The sequence below is a fragment of the Pezoporus flaviventris genome, unplaced genomic scaffold, assembly GCF_033815535.1.
Source record: "Pezoporus flaviventris isolate CSIRO_AGI_PZ_B2104156 unplaced genomic scaffold, CSIRO_AGI_Pfla_v1 ptg000025l, whole genome shotgun sequence".
Classification (NCBI taxonomy): Eukaryota; Metazoa; Chordata; class Aves; order Psittaciformes; family Psittacidae; genus Pezoporus; species Pezoporus flaviventris.
The window spans coordinates 11,270,976-11,287,650 of record NW_026892573.1 but is presented as its reverse complement, the minus strand read 5'-3'; the positions used below and the strand labels follow the sequence as shown (position 1 = coordinate 11,287,650).

At 39.9% G+C, this 16,675-nt stretch overlaps 1 protein-coding gene across 4 annotated transcripts in view; it reads right to left on the bottom strand.

Moving 5' to 3' along the window:
* DCLK1 (doublecortin like kinase 1) overlaps nucleotides 1–7,479 on the bottom strand; it is a 242,869-nt gene extending 235,390 nt beyond the window's left edge. For 2 of the 4 annotated variants that reach the window (XM_061457501.1, XM_061457502.1), the window contains exons 1-2: nucleotides 7,144–7,478; nucleotides 3,442–3,830 (exon numbers count right to left, since the gene is read on the bottom strand). In XM_061457501.1, coding sequence (XP_061313485.1) covers nucleotides 3,442–3,817 — 376 coding nt within the window. In that variant the 5' untranslated portion in view covers nucleotides 3,818–3,830; nucleotides 7,144–7,478. Of the gene's footprint in view, nucleotides 1–3,441; nucleotides 3,831–7,143 lie in introns of all 4 variants that reach the window. The other 2 variants (XM_061457505.1, XM_061457500.1) reach the window with 2 other exon arrangements.
* Nucleotides 7,480–16,675: the final 9,196 nt, after the last annotated feature.

Below are 16,675 nucleotides of genomic sequence, written 5' to 3'. Positions count from 1 at the left end.
TGGTTTGGGGTTTTTGGTTTGTCTTTGACTGCCAATTCTCTGCTGCAGGGTTCATCTTTTGCGGTAGGTATTGTGGAAACCTGAAATGATTTTCTGGTTCATACCCAAGACTCTGAGATAATATTATAGTAAAAATTAATGGGAAAGGGATGCAGTTCTAGCTATGGATTGACTCTGTGGTCTTTGTTCCAAATAGCAGGACCCCAGGAGTAAAAACAGTAAATAATACTCTTTGTTTCAAAGTAATGCTGCTCATAATAATCTATTACTTTTCTTGATATACTGTTCAGTGGTAATTTTTGGTTAAGACCCATGAGTCTTTGCCTTTAGCTTTAAAGATGATATACTTTAGGAAAAGCAAAAGGCATTTTGTTTTTTTCCTTAGACTTTGTTTACAGCTAGACGATTTAGCCTTAAGAGCAACTTGATCTTTATTGATTCTACATGCTTTGATTGCATGGCATATCTAGGGAATAAAGTCGTCACATTTGGAAACAATTCCTTGAAGGTAAGAGGGTCCTGAACATGAGGTCTGACAAAAAAGAATGCAACATGAATCCATTTAATTTTTTCCTTCATCTAAGATAGAGAAGAAGTTACAGGGCATGTGAAAATTTGCAACAGTACACACCCCTTGTTACTAAATTCCAACAAATCTCACATATACCAAGTCTTAAAAAAAACAAAACAAACCAACCTAGGGAAGTCATCAGTTTCAAATAAAGGGAAGATGTGTCCCTGCACCTCAAAATAACCTACAACATCAGCATACAACCATGCCAGCTCTGAATTCTGTGCAGGACAGAACTAAATATTACTGAAGCAAACCAGTTCCTTTACAATCTTTTTCCTTTGGGACTATCTTTCATGCAGCTCTATGTGTTAAGCTCTAAGATGAAAGACAGTGGCTACTGTCTTGTTTCCCCCAGGAGCTAGCTGCTTCTCTGTCTCCGTGACCATATGGAAAGGTAAGAGTACAGGAATTTCTTCACAGACATAAAGGCAAAAAAACCCCAAATCAAGACCTTACACATTTACCTTACAACACAATCACTAAAATCAGTATACCCTCCCCATCTCCAAAATAAAAAAAAAAAAAATCATCTAAAATCATAGCAGTCTCATTAAATGGATTCATACAGTAAGGGAATAGAAAGTAATACTTAGTATTTCAGTAGTTTGAGCACAAATGTCATTTGGCAAGAGGCAAAAATCAAGTGATTTTCCAGCTATTTAAACACAAAGCACAGCTTCAAGCTAATTAATGCAGTAGCAGACTAGCCAAACTCTGATAAATTTGTACGGTAAAGAGTGAAAAGGGATTATGTAAAAAACATCACTGAGCTAATAATATATGAACCTGTACTGCACAGTGAAGCTCTATGACAGAAACAATAACCCATCTCCTTTATACAAATAGACAGAAGCGCCCTTTCAGGTGGAAGAAGGATGTAGATCTCTACTTGCACTCAAAGACTGACTTCTGCAAACCCCACCATGTTACTGGCACAAGAAAATAAGACTGTCCAACTATACACAGGAAGGGAGACGTGTTCATTGAAAAAGTAAGGAATAAAGTTCCACAGAGATAAAAGAAATCCCAAAGCCCTTACTTAAAATATACATGTGCTTGTACTGTCATTCATTTTGACTGATTGATTTATAACTGGTGTTATTCTTTTCTAGGATGACAAAATAAACCAATCTTACAGGTTGCTGAATTTATTTGTGCATTGGCAGCAAAAGACACTGCATTGATGCAACATTAGCATCAATGATACTTACTTCTTGATGAGTACACCAATCAAATGAAAAAATAAAATGTACAAATACTGGTTTTAAATAGATGTTGATTAATATTGGTCTTTCCTCACAGAAATTGATTTTCTGCACCAATTAAATACTGTCCTGACAAATGTAGTTCTAACTTTGCCCTGGAATTCATAACATTGATCTTAGACCAGTTTCCTCTTAATTTCACTAAACCTATTGTCCTAACTCCAAAAACCTTTACTTACATGCATAATCCTACCACTTAACTTTTCTTTCTGAGCATCTTCATGTTGACTCCTATGCTCCTTTTTATGCAAGGGGGATTATCAAATATATCCTCTTCATAAAACTGCTTACAAAGCTTTCCTCTACTATGACACCTAAAGGAGACAACTCAACAGTGGCTGAATACCTGCTATGCAAAGATGCACTCCTCCTTCAGGAATTTTATTCATCATTAACCTTTTTTTCTTCTCTCCCCACATTAGCTACCTTCCAATTCTCTCATCACATCCTGATACTGCAAATTCTCTCACCCACTGCTAAAAATTAAAATCATGAAGAAATTACAATCTCTGTTACAACTGTAAATAGGCTAAACAGTGGCTTTGCAGGTTTGCCCACAATACAACAACGAAAACATTGTTCCACCTTTATTTTATTTGAACACAGTCAAGCACCTGCATTTGAATTTTACAGATGAAAAACAACCCTGGTTATGGCCATATGCTAGTTAATGCTTTCAGACCTCATACATAGTCTGGTGTTTTGTACAAGGAGCTACTGCCCACACACACAAAAAGAAACCCACTGAAAGCCATAGGCACTTTCTGTTGGAAAAGCTACTATAGGAACTTTTAAAACTTGTATTTATTAATACAGTAAGTATTATTAATAGCCTCGGGCTTACTATTCAAATTGATTAATACTGACAGTTTCTTTTGCCAACAAAACTATTTGTGAAGGAGGGAAAATTTCAGTGTCAATGGGCAAATTGGCAACAGGAGTCTTTGATGTTTGACAGTGACCAGGACCAGTTAGTTCTGACCAAATCACTAGTAATGCTTCATACTGCAGGTACATGCAAGGTAAGGGTGCCGATGGACTGGGGAAGAGGAAAAGGGACATGCTACAGGGGAGAAAAGTTTACAGTCTACCCCATGGCTGCAAAATTACAACAGGTTGCCTATATTTATGCTACTCAATGAGAGAAGGGTGTTTTACTTAAGGCATATTTACTTGTATGGAAGACTTGGAGCTTTTCACTAGGTACACACAGACTTTAAAAAAAAAATGGTTAAAATCCATCAGAAGAATTTCATGTAAGTTTCATCAGGCTTAACTGACTAAACTTTCATCAGCACTGGCATTTTTAAATATGCGTGTTCAAGAGAAGCAACAGATGTGATCTTTGGGATCTAGGACTGTCAGCACTAGATTAACAGAAAAGGAAAGGTCAAACACTTTCAACAAGAGGGAAATAAGAAGCAAGGCGATAATATTTCATGGCACACTTTAAGATATTCACAATTCTAATTATACCACTGAAGATCTTTTCTTTATCAATAAAAACAACTATACCGTTACCTATTTACAGAAATCTTAACAGATTAGACAAATAAACACCAACTCAAACATAACTTTATGCCTCCAAATCTTACTGCTGACCTTCTACTAGCTGGTCCAAAGAGGAAATCTTCTTGGAGCCATCAATCGTGTAGATTGTTCTCACTCCCTGGGGCAGATTCACATTGTCAGACAGAGTTCGGGTCAGATCAGCCAGGAGAGCTTCAAAGGACCTAAACCGGTCAGGGGAGATGGCATATACAATCCCTTTGAAATACCGGTCTCCATTACGATAGAAACGAACTTTCTTAGCTTTTTTCTCTGAACTCAGGGTCTGTAGAGTGCGGGTTCGGTAAAAGCTGCAGTGGGCACTGTGAGTAGGGCTGGGCAAACCATTTACCCGGGACCCCCTGCCATATCGCTGCGCTTTATCACGCTCATCAAAATGCTCCAGCTCCATATCTCTTCCAAAGGACATCTTGAAGTTCAATCTAAGGGATGAACAGGAGACCAGAAAAAGTTTAAGAAACTTACACATTTTAAGGAAGCTCACTTGGGAATTCATGTTCTATACATGGCACTTACACAGGACTGCTTTTCAGGTTGAGAAAAAAATGTTTGAATGAAACCATGCCACATTCACACATTCATTTTACAACTTCCTCTCTTGCCAGGCCATAAAACCAAGTTAGGCTTGTATACAGCATAGCAATGGCACTTATGAAACCAACTGCTAGTAATATGCAACATTAAAAAATGTTCGTTCAAATTCAGTCAGAACTGTGAAAAAGAGGAGACAAAGTTGAGCTACTGGGAAAGAAAATTAAAAAAAAAAAAAAAAAAAAAAACACATCAACGTTCTACTTCTTTTCATGTTATATTCAGATGCTATTTGAGTCCAGTTTACCTTCTAGACCATTCATTCCACTAAATTGTTTGTTCCAACTGTGATCTCAAGACGTTCCATTTCAGAAGAGCAGTCACCAACAAATAAACAGTTAAGAACTCGTCAGAGGAACAGGTGTTGCAGGTTGGCGATGAGAATCAGGACTACTACTCAGCGGGTCAAGCCCACTGTTCAACAGTTCTCGCATGTTCCAAATACTGGTTTCCCTACAGCCTAAGCTTTGTAGTAAATTATTTCATTTGTCCTTGTGCAAATACTTTGCATACACTGAAAAACAGAAGTGTTCAAATGCAATGAAATAATAAAAAAAAAAAATAGAGGGAGACAGGAAATGAGTACCTTTCAATCAGAAAGCTACTTCAGTGCCCTGTAACACTTGCAAGATGCATGATTAATATCCTAAGCCTAACACTCAAATTGATTAAGGCTGACAGCTTCTTTTGCCTACAAACCCATCACCAAAGGAGTGATAAATTCAGTGTTGAGGGGTAAATTATCAACTGGTGTCTCCCATGTCTGACAGTGACAAAAACCCATCAGCTCTGACCAAAATGATCCCAGCTGTTCAATATAGATCAGAGATATGGACACTCACATGTTCTGAAATGAAATCAAGGAAGTAGATACTTCTGTTCCTTTTTACGAACAACACAAGGCTGAACACAAGTTGCACATTAATCTTCATAAATAAAAATATTATAAAAATAGAATTATAAAAATATTATAAAAATAGAATTATCAAAATATCATTAAGTTGAAAACACATTTCTTTTAATTTAGGAGCCATCTCGATTTGCATTGTCTGCAGAATAGCAAAGCACAGTAAGTTTATTTATAGCACATACACACAGACCTAATTTAGAAGAGGCCTCTCTCATTGATTTCCAATAAAAAGGAAAAAAAAAAATAGCAAGCACAAGCTTTGCTTCAACCACTCATAATTGTGTGACCATGAAGAAGAAAAAAGATATATTCAGACCAGTTGTAAAGCAATAGGAGGAAATACAGAAAGACTTAAGGATGCTCTTTAGCTTACAAAAGTTTGCATTAAAGCACTGATTATACAGCTGGACCCTGATGCTGCAAAGCTGTAGGGGATGGGCTCAGCAGCTTCACAGTGTTTGACTGGAACAATCACCTAAGGCAACCACTGCCAAGTGGGGGGCCTTGGTGGAGATTATTTACCCTGATTTGGTTACAGCTCACAGCTTACTCTGTTACATTAGCACAGGATCATGTGCTTATGTTTATATGCAAGATTTATATTTGTAAATACTTTAAAGGTACCTAAAACACATAAACAACACAGTATGAACTGGTGATGGCACCAAGCCTGTCAGAGTTCAAGGAATGTCTGGATGTTACTTTTAGCCATATGGTTTGGTTTTAGGTAGTCCTGCAAGGAGCAGGGAGTTGGATTCAGTGATACATATGGGTCCCTTCCAACTTGAGGTATTCTATGATTCTAGTATATATTTGCATATCATACATATAATAGACTAATCTACATTTTTCCTCCTCAGTATATATACACACATACAGCCTACTTCAGTGAAAGAACACTTACTGTGGCATTTCACTGACACTCCTCTATAGTTTAAACACAAAATACCACTCAGTGGCCAGAGCTTAGAGTCAAGAACATACCACCAACGTTTCCATGTTAAAAAAAAAAAAACAAACCTGTCAGTTGTTTTACTTCACTTCTAATTCCTATGAAAACCTGTTATTCAGATTTAACCAATCCTAGAACTCACAATCCAGAAACTGTATCTCAAAAGCTATGCCTGTGCCAACAAAAATGGGTTTTTCTTAGGTCTGCTATTTCATTTGCTTAAACCATCTCAGACACAAAAAAAAACAAACAAACAAAAAACCCACGAAAAGCAAGTTTACACGAAGATATGCTTTTTTCTTTGCTTTGCTTTTTTTTTTTTTAAGAGACTTTCAGCTTTATCAGTTTTGGATGGGGATAGGTAGAAGTGCGAGTTGCTGCCCTTTCTTCCACACACACATACGCTTTAATCAATAACGGCTGTATTTCCCAATTACACCCTTTAAAAAGGAAATGGAGCTCCCCTGGAACACTACAGTCCTGTTATGTTGCAGAAAATCCTATTCAAAATACAAGGTCAGAGCAGACAAAGAAATCCTAAACAATTTGATCCGATCAGATGTTTCTGTTTGTGTGGGCATAAATATACAACCACATACGTACAGAGACAGAAAAATGAAGGGACACACCCCTGCAAAATCACCATGCCAAACACCTCACACCCTGTACATCCGCTAAAGAATTATTTATAATGCAGGTGTGGGTGAGCAATTACATAAAACAACCTGATGAAAAAAAAAATACATCACGCTGCGATGCGACTGGCACCCACCGAAGATCGTTCAGAGACTAAGCCGCAGGCTCACTACCAAGTCATTGTGGGGGGACTAAAACGTGGCTACATGCCGCAGCGGCATCGAAAGAGGTTTATTCGGCTGGGGTAGGTAGGGCAAACGTTTCTGACATACAGCCAGCCCGCTGAAGGCGGCATCAAGCACTTCAGCTCGCTGCGGACTGGTAGCGCCCCGCGAACCGCACACGCTGACAAAACCGAGGTGCGTTCGCCTCCGGGTGCACGGGGGAAGCACCTGGTGCGTTCCCGGGGTGCCGACGGACGGGCAGCCGGGGACACAGAACGGGGGACAGAGCGACACCAGCTCTCCCGCCGCCGGGTACACACCACACCGGCACCCTCTGCCCGCCCGGCCAGGGCGCTGCGGCGCTCGGCGGAGGCCGCCGCCCCGCACAATGGGCACAGGTGCACAGAGCCGCGCCCCAACGCCGCAGCCCCCGCGCAGGGCGGGACGACCCCGGCCCCCCAAGCCCCGGCCTGGGAGCTCACCTGTTCTCCGCAGCCTGGTGAACACCTTCTCCCTCGGACCTGCCGGTGGGGCGCGGAGGGAAGGCGGCAGCTCGAAATGGGATGAGGCTAGAGAGCGGCAGCTCCCCCCTCACCCCCCCGGCCACCAGCCGGCTCTAATTGCAGGAGTTGCCGCAGACAGCGGCTCCGCTGCCTTTGTTACGCCTCCCCTGGCTGGAACGCGGTGCTGGGGAGCCCGGGCTGCAGCTGCTTCGCCTTTCTTCTGCTGCTGCCAGTTGCAGTGATTTGCATTAGCCCGGCCCTCATTGAGATGCGGCGCTTCGCACCAGCCTCTCCCCGCCGTTCTCTCCGGAGGGCGGTGCCGCCGCCTCTCTCTCACGCTCTCCTCAGTTAGCGAGCCCGTTTTTCCCCTGGCGCTACTGAGCCGCCAAGGCAGCGCGCCCAGCCCGCGGGGTGGAGGCTGCGAGGGGACCCGGTTGCAGCCTGCGCCGGGGGAGAGGCCGCACCGGGACGATCGGTTACGGTTCCAGTGGGCTACCCCTGAGTTAATTCTTCGCCGTACCTCGAGTCGCTGTCTCCCGCCGGCCCTGGGGATACCCAGCCGGGGGATGCGCTCCATCGGCGGCTGGCAGGGAGTCAGGTGCCGGCCCGGCGTCCAAAAAACGCCCCCTGGAAGTATTTTTACCAAATGTGTCACTTGGCTTTATTGGGTTGCTGGTGTGGGTCCAGAAAAGGACAACAAAGCTGGTGAAGGGTCTGGAGAACAAGTCCTGGGAGGAACAGCTGAGGAAACTTGGGGGTGTTTAGCCTGGAGAAGAGAAGGTTCAGTGGGGACTTTATCGCTCTCTACAGCTACCTGAAAGGAGGATGGAGAGATGTGGGGGTCTATCTGCCAAGTAATAAGTGATAGGACAAGAGGAAATGGCCTCAAGCTGTACCAGGGGAGGTTTAGATTGGATATTAGGAAGAATTTCTTCACCAAAAGGGAGGTGAGGCATTGGAACAGGCTGCCCAGGAAAGTGGTCACCGTCCCTGGAAGTGTTCAAAACCGCATAGCTGAGGCCCTTAGTGACATGGTTTAGTGGTGGACTTGATCTTAAAGGTCTTTTCCAGCCTAGCTGGTTATGATTCTATGAGGTTCACCCAGTCTCCAGATTCCTATGGCAGGTTTTGGGTGCTGAAGGTGGGACTGATGTGAAATTTAGGTACTAAAACTGAAGCCAGGCTCCTTCATACCAAATGCTCGGTTACAGCTGACCCTGGAAGTGACTAACCTCCATAGATACTACAGTTTTTATGCTTAAATTCCCCAGAAGCTGTATTTGCCCAAAGGCGTCTCAGGCTTCATCTGACTGACTTGCTCCTCTCACGCCCAAGCCCCTCAGATCTTGGAGAGCATTTGCTAAATCCACCTCCACACGAAAGTCAGCTATAACCAATGCTTTCTTTCCAAAGGCTTGGTTATTCTGCATTTTAATGTAAAAATTCCACTGGTTAAGATATTCTCCAGGTGAAGGACCTGGATTACTTTCCTTTGGAAAACAAAGACTTCAACTCTATTCTACTTGTCAGGTAAACAGCCCATAGTCCACGGGGACATGGAAAGAAGAAAACAGTCTGTCCCTTCTGCTAAAGCTGCTCACTTTGAAAGAATTAAAAATGCATTAGGTCAGAGAGAGGGAATTAGTCTGTAACCTTGTGGATATGGCACTCACTTGGGAAGGACAAAAGATGGCTTTTTGTGTCTGTACTATGGAACATTTATGTGGTTTATACCCATAAATCCAGAAACAATCAGCGGAGCAGGGGCTTAAGCCCAGGGTGCCCTGTTCCCAGTCATAGACCTCTAATCAGAATAGAGGCTCCTGCTTAATCTGTCTGAAGGCAAATGAAGCCTTCAGTCTACAAAAACTGTAAGAGGCTCAAAGGAAGAAGAGGCTGGAGCACTCCCCTTCTTTTCTGTTCCCCTAGAATAGTCCTCGGAGAGGCTCTTAAAAGACATGAGATTCCCTAAAAGAAAAAAATTAATTGTTGCTGTGTCTTCATTGTCCAGGAGGAGTTCTTTAATCTCTGAACTATAGAGCGGAGACAGGATTCTTCCAGCTACACTTGTTTTCTTAGTTTTTGAAAGAGAAACAAGCACCTAAAACCTTCAGGAAAACCTCTGCTCGAAGGAATAATAGCATTAAAACACCTGAACATCAAAGAGATTCATAACTCAATGTACAACTCTGTCCTCAGTACACTTTTACTACCTAGCTTAGTTTTTGTGGATCTTGTTCCAAGGCACTTTAATTCTTCCCCAATGGTCAATGGAGTGCTGAGGCACTTTGGTGGAGATTGATGGTTTTCAGAAGCAAGTTCCTAAAAGTTGACCACCTCCACACTGAGTGTTTCACCAGTCTGTTGGTTTTGAAAATCTCTTGAGTGATGTTTAGATGTAACATCATGATATTGGTAATGTTGGTATACTAGATTAGAGAATGGAAACTAATTTTAAATCAATTCTGGTAATCTTGCAATAAAATTCTGTTCTTTAAACTGCTTCCTTTGTAGCTCAACAAACAAAATATTCATTATAGTCTTAAATTATAAGAAAAACTAGGAGATCACAAAGATTTGAGATGGAAAAGATAGTCATGGTCCTCATAAAGGATTGATCTTTAACATTCTTTACTGCTGTTTTGTGCAGTTCATTTTAAATTCCTCAGGTAATGGGGCTTCTACATCCCAAAGGAGACATCTCTTCAAAATTAAATTCCTCCAATTATAAGGATTTTTTTTTCTGATGATCAAGTTAATGGAATTTTCTTATATTTCAGCTCATTACTTTAGCTATAGTGCCCTGTGTTCACGTACATAATTTATTTCTCTCATTGGTGTTTACATCTCTCCAACATGTATTATTTACGTCTAGCCTGAGCGTACAAAATATTTCACAGATGTTCAGGAAAGATCTTCACTCCGATTATGTTAAAAAAAATAAGAAAGGTCAAAAGAAAAGAATACAACATAAATCAACACAGAAATATAAACCCAATAGGAAAATGTCTTTTAAAATGTGTTATTTTGTTCATTTGCAGTTTTGTATTCAACCTGAAGACTCAACACCATACCATGCAGTCTCTTTGCCTTTGTCATGCTCACCTGCCATGCTTTTCTTTTTAAAGCACTTTAAAAGATGTTTTTCTTTTGCCTTTTTCACGTTTGTCCTCAAATTAAAACAGTGCAATTCTAAACAGAAACAAAACCTGCATAATTTTTTTCAACAGGCCTGTGGTCACCCTGTTAAAAGAGCATACTGTTTTACTATTGTTTTTCCTTGTTGGAAATATGTAAGGGATTTTTAGAAACCACGATGCAGCCACTTCTTAATGCCACTTTGGGTAAAGTAAGTAACTTGGACTTTTAATCTCTATTATTGTTAATCAAGTTTTCCAGATCTAGCAGGATTCCAGCAGTGCTTTTCTGAACATTTCTCATTTTTAAACACCTTTGTCAAAACTGTGCGGTAGAATTGGATGCAGTTTATGTCACCACCGAACACTCCTGTATCTAAAGGCAGTACCAAATGCCTTGAAACATGTTCTGGGGGCTTCTTTTTAGTTGGCTAACCACTGTGACCCCTAAACCCTTTTCAGAGTCACTGCTTTCCAGGACACAGTCTCCAGACTTCTAAATGTGACCTACATTCCTTGTTCCTGCTGAATGACCTTGCATTCAGCTGTCTCAAAAAGCACGTTCAAATGATCCTGGCTTACTAAAGGATGTCAATTTCCCTACAGAAAAACTGTTTTCTCTTTGCATTATTTAGTTCTTTATGCATTTCATGTCATCTGCAATTTTTACGATTAATGCTTGTTGAATGTTTCTTAAGATCACTCATAAATTTATGTAGCAGCAGAGGGGAGCATTTCCTAAAATGTGGGGCTCAAACCTCTAAGGTGCTGGTGTCAAGGGTGTGTTTAAAGCTCACTCCACTTCATGTCAGAGAGGCACTCAGCTCTCTGGACACCAAACCAGGCCCAGGGAACTGGTGATGGTGCGGTCACAGATGCCTGTTTGAGCAAACAGCCTGTGCCGTCTCTCATCAGGGGTCCAAGCAACTGGAGCTGCCCTAGTACCCTGGGCACTGCCGAGGCTTGGGCTGGGCTGGGCTGGCAGAATCCTAGCACCAAGCACCAACACATCGGGGAAAACTCACTCATGGAAGAGAGCAGAACTCCACAAATCCCTCTAGAATTACACAAGGGATAATGATGAGCTGTTTATAGTTACTTTTGGAGATCTGTCATTTAGCTGATTTTTAATCAATTATTACGTGTTACAGATTTTGTATAACACTGATCACTTAATTAGATTGATGTGCCGTTGGATGCTTGTTTTACAGAAGCGTATGTCAATGCAGTCATCTTTATCAGTCATGTTTGACAGTCTCACCCAGAAAGCTACCCAATTTGACATGCTCATTGGCACTAATTACGCAGTCATCTTCTGTATTGATTGTATCACGTATGAGGCCTTCAGTTATTTTACCTGCTACTGATTCCAGCACAGCTCAAATTGTCATAATTTTTGTTGCTTAAATGTAACCCTGGCTTTATGCAGGTTTCTAATACTTCTTTAATATTCTATAATGTATTGAATAGCAGCATTTTCAGGCAGACCAGTAATAAATTCTTCTTAAACTACCCATGCATTAAAAATTATTTGCATATTATTTTTAGGGAAAACCATATGGCATTTATGACTGGGATGGGACTGCATTATGCAGAAATATTCATGGAATATTTCTGTCTGTTCTGCATTGTTATTGTCAGTTTCAACTGTCTGCTTCTAATAACAGACCTATGATTTTGCTCAGATTAATTTTTTCACAGTATTATTTTTTTTTTAACTCCTTTCTGTCCTTAGTACTCCTGGCTTTAAGATGTCTCACTGATGATTTCTCACATCTGTTGATATTTCACTTGTCTGGACTTACTGTAATGAGTAAATAAAAAGTTTTTGCTATATTATCTGTCCCTCTGTATTTCTCTTCAGTTAGAATATTTTTAACAAATGGCAAGATCCTCTCTAACTGCACAACTCAATTTTAGAATCTGGTAAAATCATTCTCTGTTAAAGACTCTTCTTTGTCTCATTCATTTGCTTATAACTGACTTCTTCAAGAAATTCATCCATTCAAAAGCAGACTACAGACCAGCACTTTACTCTCTTTGCATACAGCAGATGTAACTACATGCTGGTCATTGGTTAAAACGTTCCTAAAGTTATTCCTACGTGCTTGTCCACTGCAAAAAGATCCATTGTAAAGTGAAGTGTTTTGTATCAGGAAATTATGGTATTTCACTTTTTGATACTCCATAGATATTCTAACTACATCAACAAGAGACCTTCAGTATGGTTTGTCAAACTTATGTCTCTTAAGTACTTTTCTTTCAGATATTGTTGAGATGTTTCAGGTACTATTATTTCAGATATGATTAAGGGCATTTAAAGAGCTGTTTGGCTGATTTGATTTGCTTGCCTGTATTGGTTAACAAATCGAACCTAAACCCCTGTCATTTCGGATTATCAATTATAATTGAACTATCTGTGTGGCAGGCCAATTCTTACCTGTGAAACAACTCCATCTGTCTCCAAAATATTCTCTATCATCATGTAGGATAGCACGATATTTATCTGAGGAAACTGTTACTATAGTCTTTCTCCTTTCCAGGTTGCCAAGAAGTTGAATCAAAATAATTCTGAAGTGCAGGATCTGAATTTTTCCTGGTCTTTGCTTCAAACTAATTAAAGTAAATTGATGTTCTTTCCTGACTGCTAAACTTTGGCAGAAGCATTTTAAATAATTTAGAATATGTATGTTCACAATAATCTCAACTCAATCTCAGTAGTATTCACATGCTTTAAACTGAGGATTTGGGGAGTGGTTTTTTCATCTAAGAGAAAGTTGGAATGTTTTATGTATATAAATGCACAAACTGTGCACAATTTCTTGAACAACCCAAGAACAGCATATATGATGGTTTCTTTTACCAGTGTTTTAAAAATAAAAGTTAGAAGGGCTAGGTTTGGGACACAATTTTTACAAACATTATTTTTAAGAAAGGACTGCTTTTTTTAAAGAATTAGAATTTAGAGGGTGGAATTCTGCACCAACTATTGGCACATTACTGAGATAATCCTCAAATAATTTTTTTCCCATGTGGGTCTTATCAGTCAGAAGAGGGTTGTAACATCACAATAGCTGAGGCAGAGATCTGTGAGAAGAGGGAAGGACAGCCCTTAGCTCAATCTCAAGCAAGTAATCAGCCAGTGTGTCTCAAATCCCTAAAGGATGTGTGATGGCAGTAAAGAGGAAACAACAGGAGACATCTCAGGTCATTCAAATTGGAGAAATGAAGTGGGAAACTTTTAGTGTCCTGGGAGGTCTCTCAAATATTCATTGTTTAGGAGTAGATTTTTCACCTTCTACATGCCATTTTTTTCTGATGCACTGGTTGCATGAGCTTGTCAGTGTCTGCTGGGTTTCACATCACCTGTTACAACCAGGATCTGATCCTTTGAGCAACATGTATCTTTTCTGAATGAGGATTTGGATGCCATCCTTTCCCACAGTTAACTCACGCGTTAAGGGTGTAAGGCACCAGCTGTTGCTGTAAGGAGGCTAACACTTCTCTCCTCATGTGGGTTATGTACTATGGAGGGATCCTGGTCTACTGCTTACATGGTCTGGAAAGACCTCTTTACTGATGGTCTTTCCATCCAACCACCTATGGCTAAGCAGAGCAGCAGGTAGAATCAATTTCATAATTAAAGATTTCTCTACATTATGCCTGCAAATTTAATTCTCATTTGAGAATTTCAATTCTCACTTGAGATTCAACCTCCAAACTGTCATGGTAATCTTAGAATCATAGAACCATAGAATTAACTGGGTTTGAAAAGACCTTTAAGATCATCAAGTCCAACCATTACGCCAGTTCTGCCAAGTCCACCACTAAATCGTGTCACTAAGGGCCTTTTTTTTTTTTTGAACACTTCCAGGAACGGTGATTCCACCACTTCCCTAGGCAGCCTGTTCCAATGTCTGATCACCCTCTTGGTGAAGAAATTTTTCCTAATATCCAATCTAAACCTGCCCTGGTGCAGCTTAAGGCCATTTCCTCTTGTCCTATCACTTGTTACTTGGGAGAAGAGATAGAACCCCATCTCCCTCCATCCTCCTTTCAGGTAGTTGTGAAGAGCGACAAGGTCCCCCCTGAGCCTTCTATTCTTCAGGCTAGACTCCCAGTTCCCTCAGCTGTTCCTTATAGGACTTGTTCTCCAGACCCTTCACCAGCTTTGTTGCCCTTTTCTGAATCTGCTCCAGCACCTAAATGTCTTTCTTGAAGTGAGGGACCCAGAACTGAGAGCAGTATTTGAGGTGTGGCCTCCCAGATGTCAACTACATGGGGATATCAGTGTCCCAGTCCTGAGGGCTACGCTATTTCTGATACAGGCCAGGATGCTCTTGGCCTTCTTGGCTACCTGGGCACAAACTGGCTCATGTTCAGGTGGCCATCAATCAGCAATTTTAATGATTAATCTTAAAGATTAATCAGCAATCTTAAAGATTAAATCTTAAAGATTTCTTCCCGACCAATACCATTAATGCACAGATAAATAGTATGTATTGGTTTAAGCTGCTGAGCATGAAATAATTTTAGCTCCAAGTTATTGAAAATATAAGGTCTAGAGAAGTACTCTTTAATAACATCTCTGTTGATGCTAGTTCAGGTATACTTAGCCATTCTAAGGTTTTGCGTAGCTGTAAGGTTCATCAGATAAAAGACAAACAAAATAATCACAAATATCAAGCCTAAATACCTTATCGCTAAAGAAAAATTAATGTAAATATACAGGCAGTAACATTTTTCTGTCTGATAGTTGAAGTGTTTTAATTAGCAATGATACTGTTAAGAGTAGTTGTGACTTGTGGTAACATCAGGTAAAATCAGAACAACTTACAGTATTCCCACAGTCATCACAGATTGTGTCAGAGATGCACAGATAACAAAAACAGTGTACAAAGAGGAAAAAGAATGAAAGTTAGAAAGAATAAAATTTAGAGACTCTGAGATAAACTAAACAGTTAGTAAATGGAGAAGGCAAGTAAACATAACAGATAGTCTTCTCCCATTTCCCCAAAGAAATAATTTAAATGCCTGAAAGTGAATTCGGACTTCAGAAGCTTAAACACAAAACTGAAATATGCCCAACATGCTACACTTCTGGGCAGTTGCAGATACCTTCAATTCTACTGCAGTAAACTAGTTAGCCCAGAGTTCATTTAAAACTTGACCTGGAAAACTCTTCATCCAGTCTAAATTACAATGGTCTGGAATGATTCCAAATTAAAATCTTTAAGACCAGCTATTTACAATTACATGTTAGAAAATGTAAGGTAAAAACTTTAGGCTGGGATAGACAGATATTTTCTGCAATTTTAAAACTGTGGTCTGTCAGTTTAGTGCTTTGATAAGAACTATGGTCATTGTTATCTATACAGTAGCTATGTTTATTTGGGGAAACTAATGAGACCTAGAAGATACAGTGTAGCTGGCAGTGCTGTATCAACAGATTAACCCTTTTTCAGCTTGTCCATGTGGTTACAGTTTGAAAGTTTCAGTGCAGATAATGTGAAATACATTCACATATAGCCTTACTCATTAATCTTGAGAAAGAGAGGCTGTTACTGTTAACAGCCAGGAAGAACTCAATTACCAATCTTAAGATTACGTTCAAACCATTGTTGATAGAAATGAAAGTAGTATTATGCAAGTTAATCTACATACTCTTAGATGATAACAAAGCAAAACCTAATTTGCCATGAAAGTGTGTCATGGTTTAAGAATTCAGAGTCCTCTGTTTTGAAGAACTAATTATTTTGCTTTAGTAAGTTTGGTGTAAAAAATCCCTTAAAAATTTATAACGGGATGTTTTACATAAACAGAATTATACCTCTTTATAGCTTTAAAATAAAGGACCTTTAATCAAGCATGGTTTTAGTTTGTGAAGCTTCAGTAAAGCAAGTCCATGTGGAAAACCAGCATTTTTTAAGCTTAACAATTAATTGATGATATTATAGTAGATAGTGACATTAAAATTTCTCCTTTCTTCCATTTTGAATGATGTAGGCCTAGGGGAAACTTCCTCCAAATAATTAATCTTGTTTTGTTTCCTCAGTTTTATTTTATCAGGATTACTACGCTTATAATTATATGAACAACAGAAAATCCACTTGTCATCTTAAAAGATGGCTTGGTTTTTGATGCTCTGGAATGCTATTGTGGAAGGACTCAGACATTAGATGTGTGGAGCTACATGGATCCAGAAGCTGTCATGAAAGCTAGTTTCAACCATTTTCAATCTTGTTAATTATGCAGTTATCACAGAAGAGGAGGAACTTTTCTGTTCTTTCATCTGTCAGGTTTCTTTTCAAGTTCTAATTTGTTGATCAGATTTCCTTTGTAAGAGATCTCTCTCACAGTGATGTCAGTATTTC